Source organism: Amblyomma maculatum, chromosome 4, assembly GCF_055883805.1.
Source record: "Amblyomma maculatum isolate TAMU_Amacu chromosome 4, ASM5588380v1, whole genome shotgun sequence".
Lineage (NCBI taxonomy): Eukaryota > Metazoa > Arthropoda > Arachnida > Ixodida > Ixodidae > Amblyomma > Amblyomma maculatum.
The window spans coordinates 19,505,127-19,526,197 of NC_139347.1; the positions used below are offsets into that span (position 1 = coordinate 19,505,127).

Sequence of the window (21,071 nt, forward strand, 5' to 3'; positions counted from 1 at the left end):
TTATTTCCAGTAAAAAGCATAACTGCTGGTCGCCGAGGACAACTGGTGGTGTCGTCGTTGGCGCCTTTCTCTGCAGTAGGACCACAGGGCTCGAGCGCACGCATCGAGCATGGAGAACAGCATTAAGAAGGAGACGCCCAGGCTCATGCCATTGATGCCGCAAAAACTGCTGTGCACGCGGTCCAGCTGCAGAAAAAAAATTCATGGGTGAACCTAAGTCTGCTTAGGCGCACTGTGAGCTCTGTCTTGGCAAGGCGTACACCGAAAACACGACAGCATTTTAGTTCTGCGTGCCCCGTCTTGCACAGTTGTTGTAGCCACGATTTGTTAACTGATTGAATGCTGCACTCGTTATAATGATCGAGGCCTGTGTTTGGTTACCTAGAGAGATGAATACGGCCCCTTCATTTTATGGTTTGTTGTTTTTCTCAAGCGAATATAAAAATATAAAGGTAGTAATGCCATGTACGCAGTAATTTTTATTTCTTGTTTATAGTAACCAACTGAATTTACTGCAAGCACTTGCTCATTTAAGAGAATTAGTCGCAATGTATTATTGCCACCACCGCAAAATTTTCTAGTTTTTGAAACTTTATTTATGCCCTGTTTTGTTTGCAAAAATATATGCACAACCCAAGATCGAACCTGCTTCACTGGGTTCAGCAGTCGTGCCGTAACCACTGAGCAATGGCGGCAGGGCCGTGCTTGAATTATGTGAATATGACACTTTAACGTTTTTCTGTACAGCCCAATACATTAAAGGGGAATGGACGACCCGCTTGTATCGACATTTAAATGATACGTCCACAACCGCAGACATCTTTCAGTAGCGGTCTCAAAATATTCATTTTTCGTCTGCTGCTGGCTTCTGATTGTGTCAATAACAAATTAACCAGTTTGCACGGTGCGAACACAAAACAATACACTTTCTCGTTTTCAGCAAGCCTGTTCTCAGCACAAGAACGGACGTTTAATTTTGATGGGCTCGGAAGAACACCCACTGCTTAAATTTAGTTCTGGACATAAAAAACACAGTGAATATGTTTCACATAGTTCTAGCGGACCCTTTGCTGATCCTTACATGTGGACCCCGGAGAGAATGGGCGGCATGTGACAAACAATCATAAAATATCAATGAAATATAGCAATATATTCGTCCTATTGTGGAAGCAGGGTTCCTATGGGATCGTAGAAACTCTGCATGTCCAGTGTACCACGACTTCGAGAAAGTTCTCTAATGAAGGCAGCTATTTGTCGTGGCTAACTATTTTATCTCGAACAAAGAAATAACTACAAACGTGCATCGCTATACAAGTTGCGCAAGAATTTGCTTCCTGAAGAATTTGCTTCCTATTCCCGTCCTGGAAAAGCGGTGTAAGTGAATTCGCAGACACCGCGCACGAAATTTGCAACACTAGAACACTGGATTTTTTAATGAAAACATTCAAAAATTGCATGAAATACTTTTCAAGGAAGAAGGAAAATCGGCCGTAGCTGTCTTCTCCTTCGGCGCTCGGCGCGTGAAAGAACGATATATATAGCCACTGCCAGCTGCACGGCTGCCCATTTTGAGAGCCCTGATAAGCGCTGGCCAGGCACTCTACCTTTCCAGTTACCCAAAAAGAAGCTTTTAGAGAAACGCTTTACTACACTATGTCTCCCAGGGTCATGTTTGACGAACGCTTGACTTTGACCACAGATACGGCGCTCGGTTCTTCGCACACCTGCCGAAATTGCTACGGAGGGGCGCAGCCACGCTCGCAATTGCCCGGCTCTGCCACTGTGATACCACGTGACCAAGAAGGAGTATCACCGTAGATTTATTTCACATTCAATGGCTCCTTCGCTGTAATACCACATGACTTATAGAGGGTATAATGACAGTTGCTTCGCAGGTAGTTTCTCCTCCAGTTTCGCCTCGGATGAGGTACGCGCGGGTAGGAGTGCGTTGACTTCTCGATGGCGTCGTCGGTCCATATTCGATCGTATAGGACGGCCTTTCACTTTGTTTATCCAGGTTTAGAAATGTTAAACTTCACACTTTTTATATTTATATTTTCGGTACTACCTTCGTGAAAGAACTAACGCCACACTACGCACCGCGACAGTGGGTAAATTCCAGTTTTTAGGTGTCAGTATCGTGACTTGCATCGCATAATTTCTACCATTTCTTTATTTTTTCCCCTCTTTTATTGGCTTGGCAGCTAAAATGAACGAGAATGTTCACAGTTAAGAAGATGAAAACAGTGCCATTCTAACGTGATGATGCTTCCTACCAGCAGCCTTGATACAGTCAACATGTACTACAACAAACACGTCTTGTGTTGTAAGTGGGAGCCTTTGATTAGGAAGCCCTTACTTCTGGTGGTTAGCGTTTTCGAGTTATAAATAGAAAAATGAACAAAAAGTTTTATGTTTAAATGATTCGGTTGGTTGGCGTCCCACTTGGACACTCCAAAAAAATAGGTATTACTTTCGATGATAAGAAACAATCTTCACATGATGAGCTACAGCTATTAGAGATTGGCACTGATTATGGACGGGGACTACGACCTCATTTGCCCCAATAGCGACTGTGCAGTAACGGCCACATTGGCACACACCCTTTGGGGATGTAGGGGAAGACCACCCCTTCGTACTTTACTGCCAGCTCCCTCCGAGGAGAGCTGGACCAACTTCTTACGCGCTCAGACAAGAAGACGCAGCTGGCGCTTGTCTCGTGGGCCCAGAGCGTCGCCCCCATTTGGGGGTACGCCAGGGCCACATGCCTTAATGATTACTCTTTTGGCATTAAAAGTTGTTTCCCTCTCTCTCTCTCTCTCTCTTCACTTGATGAGCTCAAGTTACTTTCCGTTCATTGTGATGCACTGAAGAATGCGATCGTTAACGAACTTCAAATCAGATATCATCTCTCGGGAAGTATTTTCAGCTGATATCCTTACAAGCTGCTTCCGGTATTCGAGGTTGGATGAAAGTGGCTACAAAACTGCATGGAGCCGGACTTCCTGCATACGCGCTGGCAATTTTCTAATGATTTGCTTTCGAACTGACAAGAAATAACGTGAGCACATCAATTTCAAAGCTATCAGCTGAACTCTCTTGTCTTGTCTTTTTTTTTTTTTTTTTTTTTTTGAGCATGGATTGATTCAGCGGTCCTAGTTCTATTAAATATCGACACTAACGTCAGACGATTCAGCACAGGATGATCAGGATGTCGTGCAGCATACAGACTGGCTACGACCTCCACGCCCAGTGGAGCGCTGACATAAGCAACACACTGTACACATTCTCGACAGTGGAGTACTGGAATTGAGCTGGCGCGGCCATCCCCACGATTCACAGGTTGGGGCGCGAAGTTTTAATCCTAGGTGGTGATTCTAGGAATTCAAGTGATTCGAAGCACTAGCATTACAATGACTTTGTCATGCGCGCACCTCCATCAAGCACCTCAAAGACTAACGTCAGCTTTTTGAGAAACTGGAGCGGACACTTGCGAACATAACAGCAAAGCTAACTGCCTGATGACATATAGCCACTACCGCACAAGCCCTTCTTGACACGCAGATAAAGGCTTTCTTTTCTGAATGCCTTTTGTTACAAGGAGCGGTTATAGGAAGGGTTACAAGCGCATGACACCTCATAGCAAACCTGGCTAGTAGCCATATCGTAAGCGGCGCGGACAAAGGAAAAACAAAACTACAATTGCACTTGTCAGCGCTCTGATAATTGACGTTCATGTAGCTGACGATCCTCTTCACTTCCCGTACGCCGAGCGACGAAGCAGGGCCGCGAACCAGGCTAAGCGCCCAGGCTTCCTCGCAAGGTAAAATTACAACAGATGGTCCGAATTGTCAGTCGAATCCATTACGACACGTCTCTAACAATGCTGCATTTGCTCCATATGTTTCTGACGCTCCTTGTGAGCTGAGTTTGCGTTTCTTCCGTAACAAAACGCCAGATTTACTCCGCTGCATTGCTTTGTCGAAAAAGTTTTTATTTGTTTTAAAAACTTACATGACATCGTATTCTTCGTGCCTACAAATCCGTCATAGTCAATAACCGCAAAAATGTATTACTTAATAAATTTTAGTTTATAAACTGCGAATTAACAAGTTCTTTACAATTACTGACGTCCGCTGCACTCAACCCGACAGTTTCCTTCTGAAAATATTTTCTTTCCTTCTTGAAAAGCATATATTTAGGAGTTTTCGAAAGTACTTGCTGCGAAGATCACATGCGCGTTTCACAAAACAGACTTTAAGAGCTGCACATCTTGAACTGGAGTCATAAAAGATCGGTGCTGATGATGTAATGGTGAAAGCCATCGTTTAGGCGAAGCAGAGAGACGGCGTTCGTTGCAGGGGAAAGAAACTCACGTCATACTTGGGTACCGAGGCTACGCTCTCGAAAGTGAGCGTCTTGAAGTACACCACCACTTGTGCCAACAAGCTATACAGGCAGCCAAAAAGAGAAAAAAAAAACGCGAATCATTAACAAATAAGCATACTATGTTCATGTATTCAGCGCTGCACGCAATACAAATAAGACTTCGCGAACAGCGCGAGGCAGAGTTAAAGTTCAGATATTTTTCAGCTCCTCAGCGCCTTATATAGTACTACGAATAAGGCATACGTACTTGCACGCAGAAGACGGGACACAGCGAAGAAACGCATATGACTTGTGCAGAACGCAAACTTCCAACCGTTTAAATTCGTAAAAGGCAGCTAAGTTTATACCAATGGGGCAAAAAAAGTTGCGCTCTGTACATATATTTTTCGTTGTGTACCGTATACTTCGTACAAGTACGTATGCTGTATTAGAAATGCATCAACTTACCCAAACCAAGGTGTTATTAGTTCTACGAACTATTAAAAAAGCATGCTTGCAGAAGCTAAAGTTTTCTGCTGCTGAACCCATTGCAGTAAATAATTTTTCTACATGTGCTCTCTTTTTTTTTTTTTTTTTTTTTTTTTGAGCCGGGGGAGTTTTGGATGAGTTGTCATTTCCTTCTCTTAATTAATCACACGTGCGATCTTGCCTCCCGAAAGTCGGTGTCCATTAGAAAATTAGATATCTTTTCAATACGTTTGTGCGTGCAAAGCCTGCTGATTTTCCAGTTCAGAATTTGAGTGAACAAACTCGACTCGGCATATTCTGAGACTTTACTCACCGTCTCTGTGGCCCTGTGTCGTTGTTGTGGATATTCTGGAGAGGGATAAAATTAGACAATGTAAGCTGGCCTCATGGCAAAACTGTCAGGGCAGCCAATTAATCGCGGATACTGATAGCGGTAGGCGCAGATCTAATAACTTGTAAGTGTTCGGCACGCTGCAGAGTTTAAACGATACACACAAAGCAATCAATCCGGCAGAGTACCGGAAAAATCAACACAGAAATAGTTTTGAATGCCGCAGTAGTCGGTCCATGAGTTCATCGACGCTTACCTCGGGCAAGGCGGAGAAGGACACCTCTTTCTGGTAGTCGATGTCCCTGCAAAGAAAGCGAAAAAAGAGTAACCGGTTGTGTCGCTGGGAAAATCGAAATCGTTTAGATATACACGAGTTTTTGTGTCAGCTCTATATGTAGAGGGGAACGTCGAAGAGCGACTCAGACTATGAGAAATGCATGGTGGAGGTCTCTGGAGAATTTTGACCTGCTGGGGTTCTTGAAGGTTGGTGAAATGTATTTCGCGTAGTCGACTTCTTGGGCTGCTTTACCACAACGTATTTGCAAATCAGGTTCAACCATAGTATTGCAACTTATTGCGAAAACTATTGCGACCTATTAATAATCAAAAAGGTGACACTTCATACCACAAGCTGACAATTGGCCTGATTGGTTTTACATACTTAACGCAACAAGGGCCGAAAAAGAAATCCACACATACAGACAGAGATAGAATTGCCATCTGATTATTGCTGCGTCCCCTTCATGGATCACTGCCTTGTCGTGGCGAAGGGGCTTGCGAAACTCGATGAAGTCGTGAGCTCTGCTGTGTAGGGCCACCCAAGATAGACAGGTCACGGCAGAGAGTTCTGACAAAATGTGATTCACTGGAGAAGGTAATGGCAACCCACGCCAGTATTTCCTGCCAAGAAAACCCTATGGCCAGTCACAATACCATTATCGATATGGCGCCGGAAGATGAGCCCCCCAGGTTGGAAGGCGTCCCACATGTTACTGGGGATGAACAAAGGGCGATTCCTAGTAGCTCCAGGACGAATGAAGCGGCTGGGCTAAAGCCAAAAGGACACTCAGTTGTGGATGTGTCCGGAAGCGACCGGAAAGTCCGATGTTGCAAGGAGATATATCACATAGCAACATGGAATGTAAGATCTATGACGCAAGGTAAACTGGATATCGTCAAGCGAGAAATGGACAGATTGAACATTGATATCTTAGGTATCAGCGAGCTCAAGTGGACCGGAATGGGAGAATTTAACTCCGGCGACCATTATGTCTTTTATTGTGGGCACGAATCCAAGAGAAGGAATGGGGTCGCTCTCATAGTAAACAGAAGAATGGGCAAAGCAGTGCTAGGGTACAACCCCAAAAACGACCGAATTATTTCACTTCGGATCCAAGGTCACCCTTTCAACATAACAGTTATCCAAGTCTATGCACCGACCACTGCTGCTGAAGAAGCTGACGTTGAGAGATTTTATGCGGACCTACAATGCCTTTTAGACCGCACCCCATCATCAGACGTCGTTTTTCTCATAGGAGACTGGAATGCTAAGGTCGGGAGTGAAGAAATATCCGGAATTACAGGCAAGTTCGGTCTTGGTGAGCCAAATGAAGCTGGGCAGAGGCTAGTAGAGTTCTGTCAAGAAAACATCCTGACCATAGCGATTACTCATTTTCAACAGCACAAGAGGCGCCTGTACACATGGATTTCACCGGACGGTCTGCACAGGAATCAGATCGATTATATTATTTGCCGGCAGAGATGGAGAAGCGCTATACAAGCAGTAAAAACAAGGCCTGGGGCCGATTGTGGCACCGATCATCAGCTTCTTGTTGCCAAAATTAAGCTTCGATTGAGGAAAATGCAGAAAACTAGAAGGCCTTTCAGGTATGATCTGGATCAGATTCCATTAGAATATGCTGTGGAAGTGAGGAATCGATTTCAAGAATTAGATCTAGAAGACAAAGAGCCCGAAGAGATGTGGACTGATGTTCGTGATATAATACAAGAAGTTGCTACTAAGGTAGTTCCAAAGCAAAAGAAATGCAAAAAAGCAAACTGGTTATCTGGAGAGGCTTTGCAAATAGCTGAGGAAAGGAGGATGGCAAAAGGTATGGGGGAAAGAGAAAGATGCAAGGTTCTCAATGCGGATTTTCAGAAAATAGCAAGGAGAGATAAGAATGCCTTCCTGAACATACAGTGTCAAGCAGTTGAGGACAACAGCCAATTAAGGAACACAAGAGCTCTGTATAAGACAACCAAAGATATCAAAGGAAGCTTCTGTGCTAAGCTGGGCGTGATAAAGGACAAACGAGGCAAGGACCTCACTGAAGCCTCAGAGATAAAGAAGAGGTGGCAGGAATACACAGAAGAACTGTACAAGAAGGACCCGGATGTGCAAACCCAACATAGGACGGTTGTGATTACTGATCTCAAGCCGGGCATCCTGAAGAGTGAAGTTGAATGGGCCTTAGCCAGCCTTGCTAAGAACAAAGCTAGCGGAATTGATGGTATTCCAGCTGAGTTGCTTCAAAACCTCAACCACGACGCTGTTAACACACTGCATGCATTATGTCAAAAGATTTGGACAACCCTGCAGTGGGCACAGGATTGGAGGAGGTCAGTTTACATCCCCATTCCAAAGAAAGGCAGTGCCAAAGATTGTTCCAACTACCGCACGATCGCGCTTATTTCGCATGCTAGCAAGGTGATGTTAAAAATCCTGCAAGGTAGGCTGCAGCAGTATGTGGATCGGGAGCTTCCGGACGTGCAAGCTGGGTTTCGCAAGGGCAGAGGAACTAGAGACCAAATTGCCAATCTTCGCTGGATCATGGAAAAAGCAAGAGAGTTCCAGAAACCCATTTACTTCTGCTTTATTGATTATGCGAAAGCGTTTGACTGCGTAGATCACAGCAGATGTGGCAAGCTCTCCAAGAGATGGGAGTTCCAATTCACATCATCTGTCTCCTCAGGAACCTGTATGAAGGGCAAGAGGCCACAGTCAGAACTGGGCATGGTCTTACTGATTTGTTTCCGATTGAGAAAGGGGTGAGGCAAGGCTGCATACTGTCGCCCTGCCTATTTAACCTATATGCAGAGTGCATCATGAGGAAGGCCGGTCTGGACGAGTCTTCAGCTGGAGTGAAGATTGCTGGAAAACGTATCAACAACCTTAGATATGCGGATGATACCACTTTAATGGCAGAAAGTGAAGTGGAACTCAAGAGACTTCTGATGCGCGTACAAGAAGAGAGTGAGAAGTTTGGGGCTTAAACTGAACATTAAAAAGACGAAGATCATGGCGTCTTGCCCTATCAAGTCCTGGAGCATCAATGGACAAGAAGTGGAAGCTGTGACAGATTTTCTGTTCTTGGGCTCCAAGATTACCTCGGAAGGAGACTGCAGCCATGAAATTAGGAGACGCCTGCTTCTGGGAAAGAGAGCAATGGTTAGCCTTGACCGCCTAGTAAAGAGCAGAGACATTAGTCTGCCAACCAAGATCCGTATAACTCGTGCTATGGTCTTTCCAGTTGTGATGTATGGATGCGAGAGTTGGACTGTGAAAAAGGCTGACCGCCGAAGAATTGACGCGTTTGAATTGTGGTGCTGGCGAAGACTCTTGAGAGTTCCTTGGACTGCCAGAAGATCAAATCAGTCGATATTGTCGACCATAAACCCTGACTGCTCATTGGAGGGTCAAATTCTAAAGTTAAAGCTCAGCTACTTTGGTCATCTAATGAGAAGAGAGGAGTCGCTGGAGAAAGATTTGATGTTGGGAAAGGTTGAGGGTCGCCGGAGAAGGGGTAGGCAGCGAACACGATGGTTAGATGGCATCCTCGAGGCATTGAAGATGAAGCTATGTGATGTTAAGAAGATAGTGAGAGACCGGAAAGCGTGGCGTGACATGGTCCATAGGGTCACGAAGAGTCGGACACGACTGAACGCCTGAACTGAACTGAATTGCTGCGTAATAAAGATCTGTTTATAATATGCCCTCGCCTCTGGGAACGGTTTTTTTTTTCTTCGTCGTTGCTTTATGCGCAACCAGAGTAGCTTATTAAAAAAGTAAAAGTGTCGCCTAATCCAATATTGTGGCCAGTGTGTGACATGATTACAGGTAATTGACACAACGGCAAAACACGTTGCGCGACTTGACATTGCCATAGGACGACGACACTTCAGGCGGATGACGAGCGCGGGATCTGGGGAAGAGCAGACGCTAAGCACATAGCAGCTAATCATAGAAGAATGACCATGCAAGTCAACAGCCTCTGGCACCAAGGAAAAAGTAAGGGATTTTTTTTACTTTTGGTGTTTTTCAGTGTAATATAATAATGGAATCATGGATAGCATCCAATAGGAGATAAAGGAAAAAACAACCACATACCAGCTGTCGGACCCAATGCCCCTCCCCCCTGCGAAATTCGCGTCAGGTTCTCTAGCGACTGAATTATGGTGATTGCTGTTCAGTGCTTTATTTTCATAGACATTTATGCGGAATTTACTGAACTGTGCTGCACACAGCAACAGGTGACCTGCGGGCTGTGATTGTCACTTTATAGGTTTTTTTTTATTTTCAACATCGGTGGCCTAGAAGGTTGACAAGTTTGTCTCGTATATGCGGAAGATATGAGGATCGGTCGACAATGCTGAGTTCATGACAGAATGACACTTCTGGAGGATGGAGTAGTACGGAGAAGCTACGAAACCGCACTGCCTGCTGCTAAAGATCAGGACACCTTTGTAAACATAACCTCCCCTTATCCACATGCCATTCGTTGCCGCCGCGACTGCAGAGAAAGGATGCCACGAGGTCTGTGCCACTTACTCGAGGCCCTTCTTTCTCTTCTCCCGAGAAATTTTCGTTGTCTCGTGAGCTGCGCATACACACATGCCTCTCTCATTCTTTGCTTCAATATACCCAAGAACGCCTAAATATCTGAGCTCAATTTCTGCATCACCGTGCATCGTAGTCGTCCTTAGAATTTTTACCTCTCATTTCAATTTCTTCAGATTAGTTATTGGTTTAGTCTTTGCTACGCTGTTGGCCTAGAGGTGTCCGTACATAGTCCGTGAAGAACTGCCGAGCCTCACTGGCGGCGCTACAGTCGCGTACGTAAGTGATTCACCAGGCGGCAGCACTTCAAGTTGCGTGCATTTCGGTGGGTGATGGAGACGAAGAAAAAGGACTCACACACAGGATCGATAGCAGCGGCAAAATCGTTCCACCGTTTTGAGGTCCATGATGGCCCGCACATTTCGCACACACTCCCAGCTTTGCTCTGCATTTGACAGTACGGTTCAAGGTAATTAGGTGGAGGGAGAGAAAGGGGGCCTTTAAGGTAAAAACAACGATTAACGAAGATCCAAATAAGTAACGTAATGTTTTCCCAATGTATCTAAAAGAAGTCCGCCTCTTGTTCAATGATTAACTTGAGACGAATGCTCTATTGGGCAGTCCATATTGCTTTTGTCACAAATCATGCGGAAATGTAATGAAGAAAAGTGAGGATCCACGAAACGTATTTCCGAACTGTAATCGGTTAAACAGTGATCGTCTTTAATACAATTCAGAGTGGAACCTTAAAGTGGCAAACTCCCAAGGAAAAATTGTGCATTATTCGCTAGGCGCTAATTGTGTTATTAAGGAATAAAAATGTGAAAAACGAAATATGGTGTTAAATATACGCATTCAAAACCAGACCACCAACCAGATCGCAATTTGTATTATCTGGATTGTTGTTTTTATTAGTATTTATTACATGCGCAATATTTGTTCATTACGATCTGAATTACCCGCATTGTTATTGCTTAACAACGTGTGTACATGTTTAAACTTTCTTTATGTTATTTTTTGCAATGCTATCTATGCTGTATGATTATTGTCTTGCATATATAAGCAAAAGTTTCCGCCTACTGTCAGGTAAATGGTTCCTGGACCTATGTCAAATCAGATACGTAGTTTATAACCTAGGAACCCATGATTTTAACCTTTGAAAAAATATGCTAACCAGCATCGCTTTTGGAACCTCATAGAAGCAGCGATGTTTTGGGTCTGTTAATCGTGCTCTGCCCAATTTTTTTTACATATCTTCATTTTTCCGCTTGGTGACGCAGCTGCATTCTTTGCTTAAATGTGTTTAGAGGCTCGTTTTAAGGAATTGTATATATATTATTTTGCGATGATAATGTTTCCGCAGCTAGTACAGGACCAAAATAAATGGAAAAAATATGGCAGAGGCCTTTATCCTGCAATGGGCGCGTAGTCAGGCTGAACATGGTGATGACATGGCGATTATGTTGAAATTTGTACTAATTTGTGTAGCCTTGCATACCTCCACAAAGGGGCATCTTGCGGTCTACGCTTGAAGAGAAGGGCAGGCTTTGTGACTCGCACTTGCACATGTACCGGATTATCTCCTGGTGGCATATCTTGAGACAGTCCTATTGGAGATAATAAGACACATTTGCGCTTATATTTGGACCTTCAGGGCTATACCACAAAATACTTACGCACTTTATCAGCTTCAACTTCCATGAGAAAACACAAGAAAATTCCCCGTCTAATATATCGCAAATACTTCCACGGCATTATTTTAAAAACTATGAAAAATGCACCTGTCCTGTCCTCACAGATAGGATGTACAGCATGGTCACTTAATATGTATGTCGGGTGGTGTTGGAAATACAGTGGTAGCTTACGAATCCATGGTACAGTTTATGTGTGAGATAATAACAACGGAAAATAAGAGATTGTTGATTTAGCAAATGGCAAAAAAAAACAAAACATCATCTATGCGCGCGAGGATCACTAAGGTAGGGGATCAGGCAAATTGAAACCTTTTTTGCTGCCGCGTCATAACCTCAGAGGTGGAACTTAAGTGCGCCCGAAATCTTTTCATAGTGCGTCCCCACTTTGTGTTGAGCTCTTTTCACTACCCTCCTTGTTTCTGCCCCATAAAGAAGCACTGGAAATTAATAGTTTTTGCTATATGCTTTTCTTTTGAGAGGTACTACCAGTAAACTGCCATTCATAACCTGAGAACACCTGTCCGATAGCATTCTCCGTATTTGAAAACATTTAATTATTTCGTCCTTGTGGTCTGGATCTGCGGTCAGTACTTGTTATCTCACTTTATCCTCCAATTCTTAATCTTCAGTCGCATCGTAACGTGTCGTAAACTTCTGTTGTATTCCGCGGCTGTTACTATTTTTTGTTTGTTTAACAGCTAAATAATCACTCCAGCATTTTTAATTTCTACTTTCCGCATTAAGGAATGCTCCTGATTCTGTTAGCATTGCTCATAGGGGTGGTGGGCCTGAGTCCAGTTCTTTTATCAGAACAAATTCTTTTCAAGAGATTGTATTCATCTGTAGGAGGGGTTGGATTTAGGAAGATGAAATTAACCATTATTTTTTGTTCAATTTACTTGAAATGGCGCAAAACAAAAAGGTCTCTAAAGACAAATGCGGTTCCCAAGGAGGAGGAGGAAGATGAGGAAGAAAGGCAGGGAGGTTAACCGGTTCCCAAGCTCTGTAGCCAATCTTCGGATTTTTCACTTCAAAATAGCTTATCACCAGCGCTCGAACCAAGCGAAGTCAATGTTATTGATTTTATGGCTTTACGGGATATAAATGTCCAAAAACTGCAGAGGGTATGAGAAATATTATAGTAGAGTTTTCAGGACAATTTAGACCATGTGGGGCGGTATCGCGTGTACTGACGTCGCACAGTACACGGTCGTCATGAGTTTCGCCTCCATCGAAAAGTGCCCTTCGCTGCTGTGATCGATCCCGGATTACAGGATCAGTAGGCGAACGCTCTAATCACTGAGCTACCTCGTCGGGATGAATGTACGAATAAAGTTCTTAATACGTGGCAGGGATGGCTTTTGGCCGCTATTCGGGGATTAAAAAGGCTGGGTTGAAGGCGAATAAGCAACTTCTTCACGTTCTGCTCACATTTTTGAGAATCACACGCTGTAAATATTCGACCCTTCATGCACTACTGGAACAATGGTGTTGTAGTGTTGTGGTAGTAGATGGTACCTGGTGTACTAGGGCTGACATCTTATCCTGTGGTATGTGCAGTACTTTGTGTCTTCCTCGTGAAAAAGATGGCAACTTCGCCCTTAACGAGCTGCAAGATGTTCACAAGGAAACGAAAATATTAGTTTTAGAAATATCTGCAGCTCCGATGGAGCTGAAACATTGAGGTTTATTTAATTGAAACATTGAGGTTTATAAAATAAGATGCAAAAAAAAACAGTTTTTATTCTAAAATTGGTGCTCTGACCCCTTTAAACCGGTGCATTTTATTTAGTAGGGTTAAAAGCTATCTATCAAAACATTTCCAAAAAGGGGGTTCTAAGTGGCCTAGTTACTAGTATGAAAGTAGAGTATCTCTCCGGGGTTTATGCTTGCTCATAATCCGCCTCCCTGCGCCTCGATTAAAACAAAACAAAACAAAAAAGCGCTTCCGCTATGTAGGAAATGTAAAAACCTTCTAACGTTGTGGACGATTTTCATCTTGCAGAGCGCTCACATTCATGTAGAGTCTTTTCGAAAGTTGAAGTCACAAAAGGCTTGTATCAACGCCGAACAGTGCGGTTCTTGTAACATGCTGTCTTGTCCTAACCCTCAGATGTGGCTCACGAGTGCACCAGTTACCTTCAAGAGAGGTGTAGCGCGGGGGATGCCACAAAACCAAACCTCGAGGGTTCTAATCTTTTGAAGATTATGAATATGTTGCTTTATATTGGTTGCTTCGATTTTGGCGAATATTGAGGCAAGCCTTTTCAAAAAATGATGGTTAGACGACAAGAAGCGAAAGAAATCTCAACACCACGCAATACATGATCGTTCATTCACAAAACATAATCTGCGTTCCTCGCGATGCCAAAAAGCAATTCATTTTTCAAGTGTGCTGATATAACCCCATGGTTGCGCGTATGTAGAGACTTCGAGAAAGAAAAATAAAGAAAAATAGCGACGGTGTACGCGCGCAAAAATACCTCGCGTGTGTAGCGCGTGCTGTTCTGCAGATAATGCTTAAGCTTCCTGGGCCAGGTGTCCCTGCACGAGGGTTGGTACGGCTCAGGCAGAGCTGTGCGCCTCTCCTGCACAAAAGGAGGACAAGCAACATGGTAGTCATACTGTTGGGAGAGAAAACACCACCTCACTACTGCTAACGTAAATGGGGTTCGCTGCTGGGCGGCTTGTCATCGTTGAAGCAAAGTACCGACCTGAAAAACGCTACCGCTTAAAATTTGTCTAAGCCAAGTTTAAGTCCAGAAGATTAATGAGCATCTTCCAGCCGGGATGTCTTGAATGTCTGACGTCATTGGTATAGGAAACTTGCAAATAACGGCATGTTCGAGGCCATACGCAACATTTCAATGGCCTGTACGAACGCGCGGCCTCACGATCCACCTAACTCCGCAGCGAACCGGGAAAAAACACGCTTTATATAATACTAGGTCAAACAGCTGCCGATATCGCAGCTTTTCTCTACACCTTTTAAGAGCCTGAATATTATGGCCATAAATGTTCACTCACAATAACGGCTTGAGGGGCTAGTTGGTGCTGCATTATTATTATTATTGTTCACTCACCATAAGCTAACGTTTTTTTTTTGTTTTTTTTTTTTTTTGCTCGCTTGTAACGACATGGGCTGCATTAAGCTATTGTCGTATAACTATAGAGAGTTCACTCTTTTTCCCGGATGATGACGTCATGCTTTCTGGAAAACTCTGGTGTATCACGACAAACATTTCATGCACTGACCTTGCACTTAGGTTTTATTGCGCACGTAAGTGTAAAACTTAATCCAGGCCAATCTAAAGGAAAGAAAAAGAGCATATAAAATATATGAGATAGAGCACTTTTGATGTCGGCGTTAAGCGCGTAAGATTCTGCATTTCTTCGCTGTGCAGTGTTGTCAGACGTCGCTGCAGGACTGGGAGGTCGTTTCGCAAACATCGCGGAGCTCTATTCTGGGCACCGACGTAGCGCGCCGGGCAGGCACCTTTTTTACAGGCAAAGGCTTCCAGCGCTGCAGTCGTTCTGAGGCAGGAAGTACGGGCACTCTTTCACTCGCAATTTTTATATGTTAGGGTTATTCTTTGTTTTGAAAAGGAGACAACTTCAGAACATCATACTAACTGAAGCCCGTTTGCTAATTCGTGAAAACATTATTTAGGTAAAGGTATAACGCTGAACTAATTTCAAAGAATGACGCTTCGTAAATTTTTTTTATATACCAGCATGATCAACGTCACTTATCCGCTGCGGTACCGTTGTCCTGAAAATTTCATTTCAATGAAATTCGTTATTTTATACGCCAGCGGGATCAGCCACTTGGCCGCTGCGATATTCGTCTTCACAAACGAGCAGCTTGCAAACGAGTTACACTGTTGTTCCTGTTTTCTTAAGCTAAATGAGCAGCAGGAAAGAGACCAATGCGCTGGCCAGATATGCTAGCAAGCCGCCCAGTTGCACTTCCAGTGAAGCTTCTCGGCATCTTCAGGCTCACTGTGGTGATGTCATTAGTTCAGTTCAGTTCAGTTCAGTCGTTCAGTCGTGTCCGACTCTTCGTGACCCTATGGACCATATCACGCCATGCTTTCCGGTCTCTCACTATCTTCCTAACATCACATAACTTCATCTGCAGCGCCTCGAGGATGCCATCTAACCATCGCGTTCGCTGCTTACCCCTTCTTCGGTGACCCTCAACCTTTCCTAACCTCAAATCTTTCTCCAGCGACTCCTCTCTGCGTGTTTAAAAGAAACAATGGAAGGAGGCAAGAATAGTTGCTTTTTGTTTGGCGCACTAAGGAGACGAAAACAGGACATTAATACATAAAAAGGGACTATAGAAAGTGAATTGAAATATGAACGATCTTGCCTTCTTTTATCGCAGACAGCATGTCTTAAAAAAACAGAACGCTTAAAGAAAGCTGTCAGAATCATAGTGGACACCGGACATACACCATTGTCAAAGGGATGAAAAGCGGATACAGTAACAAAGATAAAAAGGAGAGAAAGAAATAGGAGCCACAATCAAAATCCCCTGATTTATTTGGGCTATTCGACGTATGTAAACGCACTAGCATCGCACAGCACATGATGATTTTTGAGCCCGGCCTCCATCGGATGACGGCCAGCGAGGGCCCGCGACACGTCGCTCAGACTCGCAGTCATGGACCCTCACACTAGTTTGCTTTGCTCCGCCAGTGTGAATTTCAGAACACATTTTCATTTCGGTCAAATCATAAGATGTAAGCTTCGATCCCGTTTTTCCCTAATCTGCAGTGCAGCGGTGCAGCGTATTCAGCGATCGCAAGTGCATACAGAAATCAGCTGCTATAGACCAAACGGTGGTTGCGTGGTCTCTGGCCATTGTAAGGAACACTTACTGGCTGATCAGAAACGAATCACCATCAGGTATCCTCAGGCCACGATGTCAAGCAGCCGACAATAATTTGATGAACAGGAACTAATTTTCATTATCAAGAGACTGTTTTGTTTAATCTTCTGATAAAACATGTCAAACGCGATTGTCTAATAAAGAACGCAGTGTCGTCGCTCGGAAGGTGCAAACCAATACCACATAACCCACAGAAGGTTCCTTCATTAATACATGTCGGGCATGCATCGATACAATTTCGATTGCAATTAGCTGCTTTTGTGCAGTACAGTACCTGGCGCAGGCCTATATAGGTGACGTAGCCGGGCTGGGCGAACACTGAATCCTGGCACGCGTCTGCCCGGAAGCCATGCCCGTGCACCATGATCAAAAAGCCCATGGAGGTGCTTGTTGGCAAATAGTCGAAAGGCTGCACGTCCAACGTGAGCGTCAGGCCTGCAGCGACGTCACAAAGACGCGGAAAGTTGCAGTACACAAGGTAGTCTATTCAGAACTGTACGTGGCTCCTGCAAAGGCAAGTTAGTAGTTACAAAGTCATTCATCACATTTATTTGCATGTTCACACACCCTGTCGTCCAGCGCTGCCATTTAGTACCCTTCATAGCATTTCCATCGAGGAGTGCGTGCCTTTTGTTGGCTCAGCTCACCTTGCTCAAAGCGGATTAGGTCTACAGAGTGACTGGTTGCTGCGCTCATATAACATCATTCTTCCTGCTCCACTTTCTACTCCAAGCATAGGCATGATGCATATTTGTGGAATCGCTCAACGTGGTTCATCGCAGTTTTGAGAGTAGCTGAGCATGTCATATGCAATTTACGCTTATGCTTATTGCAGTTGGAAACTGTTCAGCGCTTCTGTATTTAAATAATGATGAAGACAAAGTAATATTAATGTATATGGGTCACTGCTGATGTTTATCATAGCTTTGCATAATGCGTTGCAAGTAACTGAATATTTGTAAATAATCACAATTTCTCGAAAAAAAAAATTTATGCTGTCTTTAGTTTTTGCGCAGAGTAACGTTCAAGGTGATCAATTTTTTTTTATTAGTAATCCGTTACCCACAATCAACTATCTGCTGTTAGAAACAAATTGTAAGCAGTGTTAAAATTTTTAGAACCTGAACTTGATGGCTAATGTTACAGAGCTAGCGCGGAATATTCCAAGTGTCATCTGCGTCATGTAGTACAAGCTACCTTGAGGTTCTTTCCTGTGAAGAAATGTACTAGGCTCATATGGCAAGCCCATTATCATTCAGCTACTCGGACGTCTTCGCACCAATACAATTGTAGGTTGTTTGGTCCTCCGTCTTATGTCCGTGACGAATTTTGGCATTACAGTTAGGTAGTGCCACTTCCTGAGCCCCGCCATTCAGTTAGGATCAAACAGACACAAGCTATACAAGATATATGTGAACAACACATCAAGGCATCACTCGACGATTTCGGGTGTCTACTCATGGTCACACTGTTAAGGTTTGCGTATTCAGTTTCGCATATACCCTAAGAGATGCTGCTAAATTTAGTTCTAACTGTAGGCTCAAACGCCTCAATTATCAGTAGCATCACAGGGAGGTATTGCTAGCCGTACAAGCAGCTCCTAGTTTTCCAACGTCTCTAATGGCTCCTTGTAGTTATTTTTATGTTAAAAAGAAAAGATCACAAGCCTTGAAGCATGGCACAGTGCTTCTGCACATTTCTGGGCTTCTAAAATTACACGGGGCTGCATTCCCTTTGAAGTGTGCTGCATGTTCTTTTGCTCATCATACTTCAAACTAAAGCTTTGTTGTTCAAGGCTTTGCCTTGAACAAAGTGGTGGCACCTGTGTCCTTCGGCAGAACACCTTGAAAACAGGATGTCATTACTGCTCTTCGCCAACTGTCGTCCTCACCGTCAGTAGGCGCAGACACGGCCTCGTAGTGGACGTGTGAGTTGTTCTTGCCTCTGTGGCTGTGGCAGTTGAGACAGAAACAGTTGCCGTACCGGGAGTCCAGTTTCCTCCGGAAGAACCTGCGTACAGCGCTTCAACCAGTGTAGAGAGCGCTGCTGACTCCCTTTCTCTCTTTTAGAACCTGGCTTCCATTCTCCATTATCAGTGCCTTGCGGAGTGGGACGCCGTTTACATTCGAAACTATCAAAAAGAAATGTAGACAATTGCATTGTCGAGAGTAAGTATAGCAATCAATGCAGGCAGGAAAAGCTAAGCGCCTAATAACACTTCAACCACTTCAACCACAGGAGTTGCTCTACGATATGCGTTCTGGCAGCTCGGTGAGCCGCCGGTTTCACACGTTTGTATTCTAATACGTGGGTAACTTACATATGGGTCTTGCGGCAGATTTCAAGGCTTGATGATCAGCTGTCATCAGACGCGTCACCTCCTCAGAGTGCTGTTAACATTTGTTACCGCGCTCAATAACATTGCCTATAGTTGCGATGAAGGCAAATCGTTCATTAAATAAAACTTTTAGTGTGATGTACATGTGCAACCACCCAAGTCTTTAACTGACGTGAGTGACGGTTACATTTTCTGTGCTCGTGGACCTTAAGGCAGATAATATTTGCCGGAAAGTCAATGTTAAACAAGGGCTTGTTGAGCCTTTGCTTATACTTAGACTTTTAGCAGGTTGACTCCTCTATACCGCTCAGAACCAGAGAAAATGCAGCCGTCACGCAAGTCAATTATGATTTGGGTGGTTGTACATCTGCCCCAATTGTTTGTGAAACTGGGCGAACGACGTGGCAATGGTTCCAAAGTACACGTGGAGCGAAGGCCGAAGATCTAGACCTTGAGAACTTGCGCATCATGCAGCTATTTGCTCAGTGCTGGTTCGGTGCCGTGCGTGGAAAAATAAAGGATATGCGCTGGAGAACAGAGCCGCAACTTTCAGCCGACTCTAAAAGGAAGATCGAATATGTACTTTTGTAGTTACTAAGGAAAAGGGAACGCTGTCTTGTCTCGAACGGGGCCTCCCATTCGGCGTCAACGAAAACTAACGCTTCACCTGCTCATCATGACAAAAGCCCATGAGTTGGACGCACACCACAAAAGTGATTGTGATGAGAGGGAAAGGGAAAGGAAACGAATGTGGTACATGTGTGGTACTGGAGGTTTTTTTTTTTTAATTTCGAAAGAACTGATCCGACGGTTTAGGGCCTAGCAAAATGGTCTAACGTCCGAATGTCCCCTTCGTGTAAGCGTCCACCGAGGATTGAGGAATATTCCAAATCAATTCAGGCGATAAGAGGCGCTCTGTTGGTGGACTCCGTAAATTTCGGTCACTTGGGTAACATCACACAGTACAAGGGCGCCTTCAAAACTGCGGCTACATTGCAAATTAGTGTATAGTAAGAAAGGCGCAGTATGTTCCGCACTTCTCGCAGGACACCTGAACCACGTTGTATGAGGCGAGTGTCACATGACCAAATATGGCTTGCAAAGTTGTTTAGTATGTCGTAATTGGAAATCAACGCTATATGACAAAGTATGACTGACTTAGTCGTATGACTAAGTATGACTGACAAAATGCTGTAGTGTGTCGTAGCTAAAATTTGATGACGTCATTAATTCATTTTATATTATACAGATACTGCTAACCCCTTTGGCGGCTGTGGCAGGATTGGGTAACAATAGATAACTATAAAAGTGCTTGTATGCAACAACCAAAAAAGAAAAGCTATTTAAACACAGCAGATACATGAACAAGCGGCATAATGGGCTACGCTAGAAAAATACATGCTCATACAAACAAAGGACAAGCACTTTGCCAAAATCAAACAAAACGTGCATTGAGCTGTGGACAGTAATCATAAACACGTCTTACGATAATTTATCACATTTATCAGCATCTCTTAATGTTTGTATTTATGTTTGGAATACAAACATTAAGAGATGCTGATAAATGTGGTGACCGATGGGGAATTCACAAGCCCATGGGGCAAAGAGTTCTATTTCCGTACTGCATACGAAAAAAAAAAAAAAGATTAACGGAATGTTTCTATTTAGAGCATTTGGAGTCTCTATTCCTTCAGGTTCTCTTATGTTGTGCCTGGTAGCTCTCTTGCTAGAAAGAAACGAGTACTTGCTGCTGTCAATTTTGAGGGAATTGTTGTTGGAGAGCTGATAAAGAAGTTTTAAACGCAGGAACTTGGCTCGCTGGCTAATTGTGGGTAATCCAGTCATTGCTAGGACTTCACTGGGTGAAGTGTACCGATCGTATTTGTTGAAAATGAGTCTGGCTGCTTTGCGCTGAATGCTTTACAACTCATTTATACTTGTATCAGTACGTGAAAACAAACGTTCTATGCAATACTCGAGCACGGGCCGGACTAGCGAGCAGTACGCAAGAAATTTTGTATCGGGTGAGGAGCCTTTTAACGTCCGTTGCAAAGCATGGAAAGCACACAGTGCTTTTGCTGATAGCGTATGAGACATGTTTCTTCTATTTAAGGCCT

At 43.9% G+C, this 21,071-nt stretch overlaps 1 protein-coding gene across 1 annotated transcript in view; it reads right to left on the bottom strand.

The window, feature by feature from the left end:
- The window catches only part of LOC146190382 (acid-sensing ion channel 3-like), a 53,850-nt gene continuing 32,779 nt past the window's right edge, over window positions 1–21,071 (bottom strand). The window contains exons 4-12 of the mRNA XM_084600158.1: window positions 18,508–18,626; window positions 16,891–17,051; window positions 14,203–14,307; window positions 11,524–11,632; window positions 10,383–10,470; window positions 5,445–5,490; window positions 5,171–5,205; window positions 4,377–4,449; window positions 1–186 (exon numbers count right to left, since the gene is read on the bottom strand). Coding sequence (XP_084456284.1) covers window positions 1–186; window positions 4,377–4,449; window positions 5,171–5,205; window positions 5,445–5,490; window positions 10,383–10,470; window positions 11,524–11,632; window positions 14,203–14,307; window positions 16,891–17,051; window positions 18,508–18,626 — 922 coding nt within the window. The remainder of the gene's footprint in view (window positions 187–4,376; window positions 4,450–5,170; window positions 5,206–5,444; window positions 5,491–10,382; window positions 10,471–11,523; window positions 11,633–14,202; window positions 14,308–16,890; window positions 17,052–18,507; window positions 18,627–21,071) is intronic.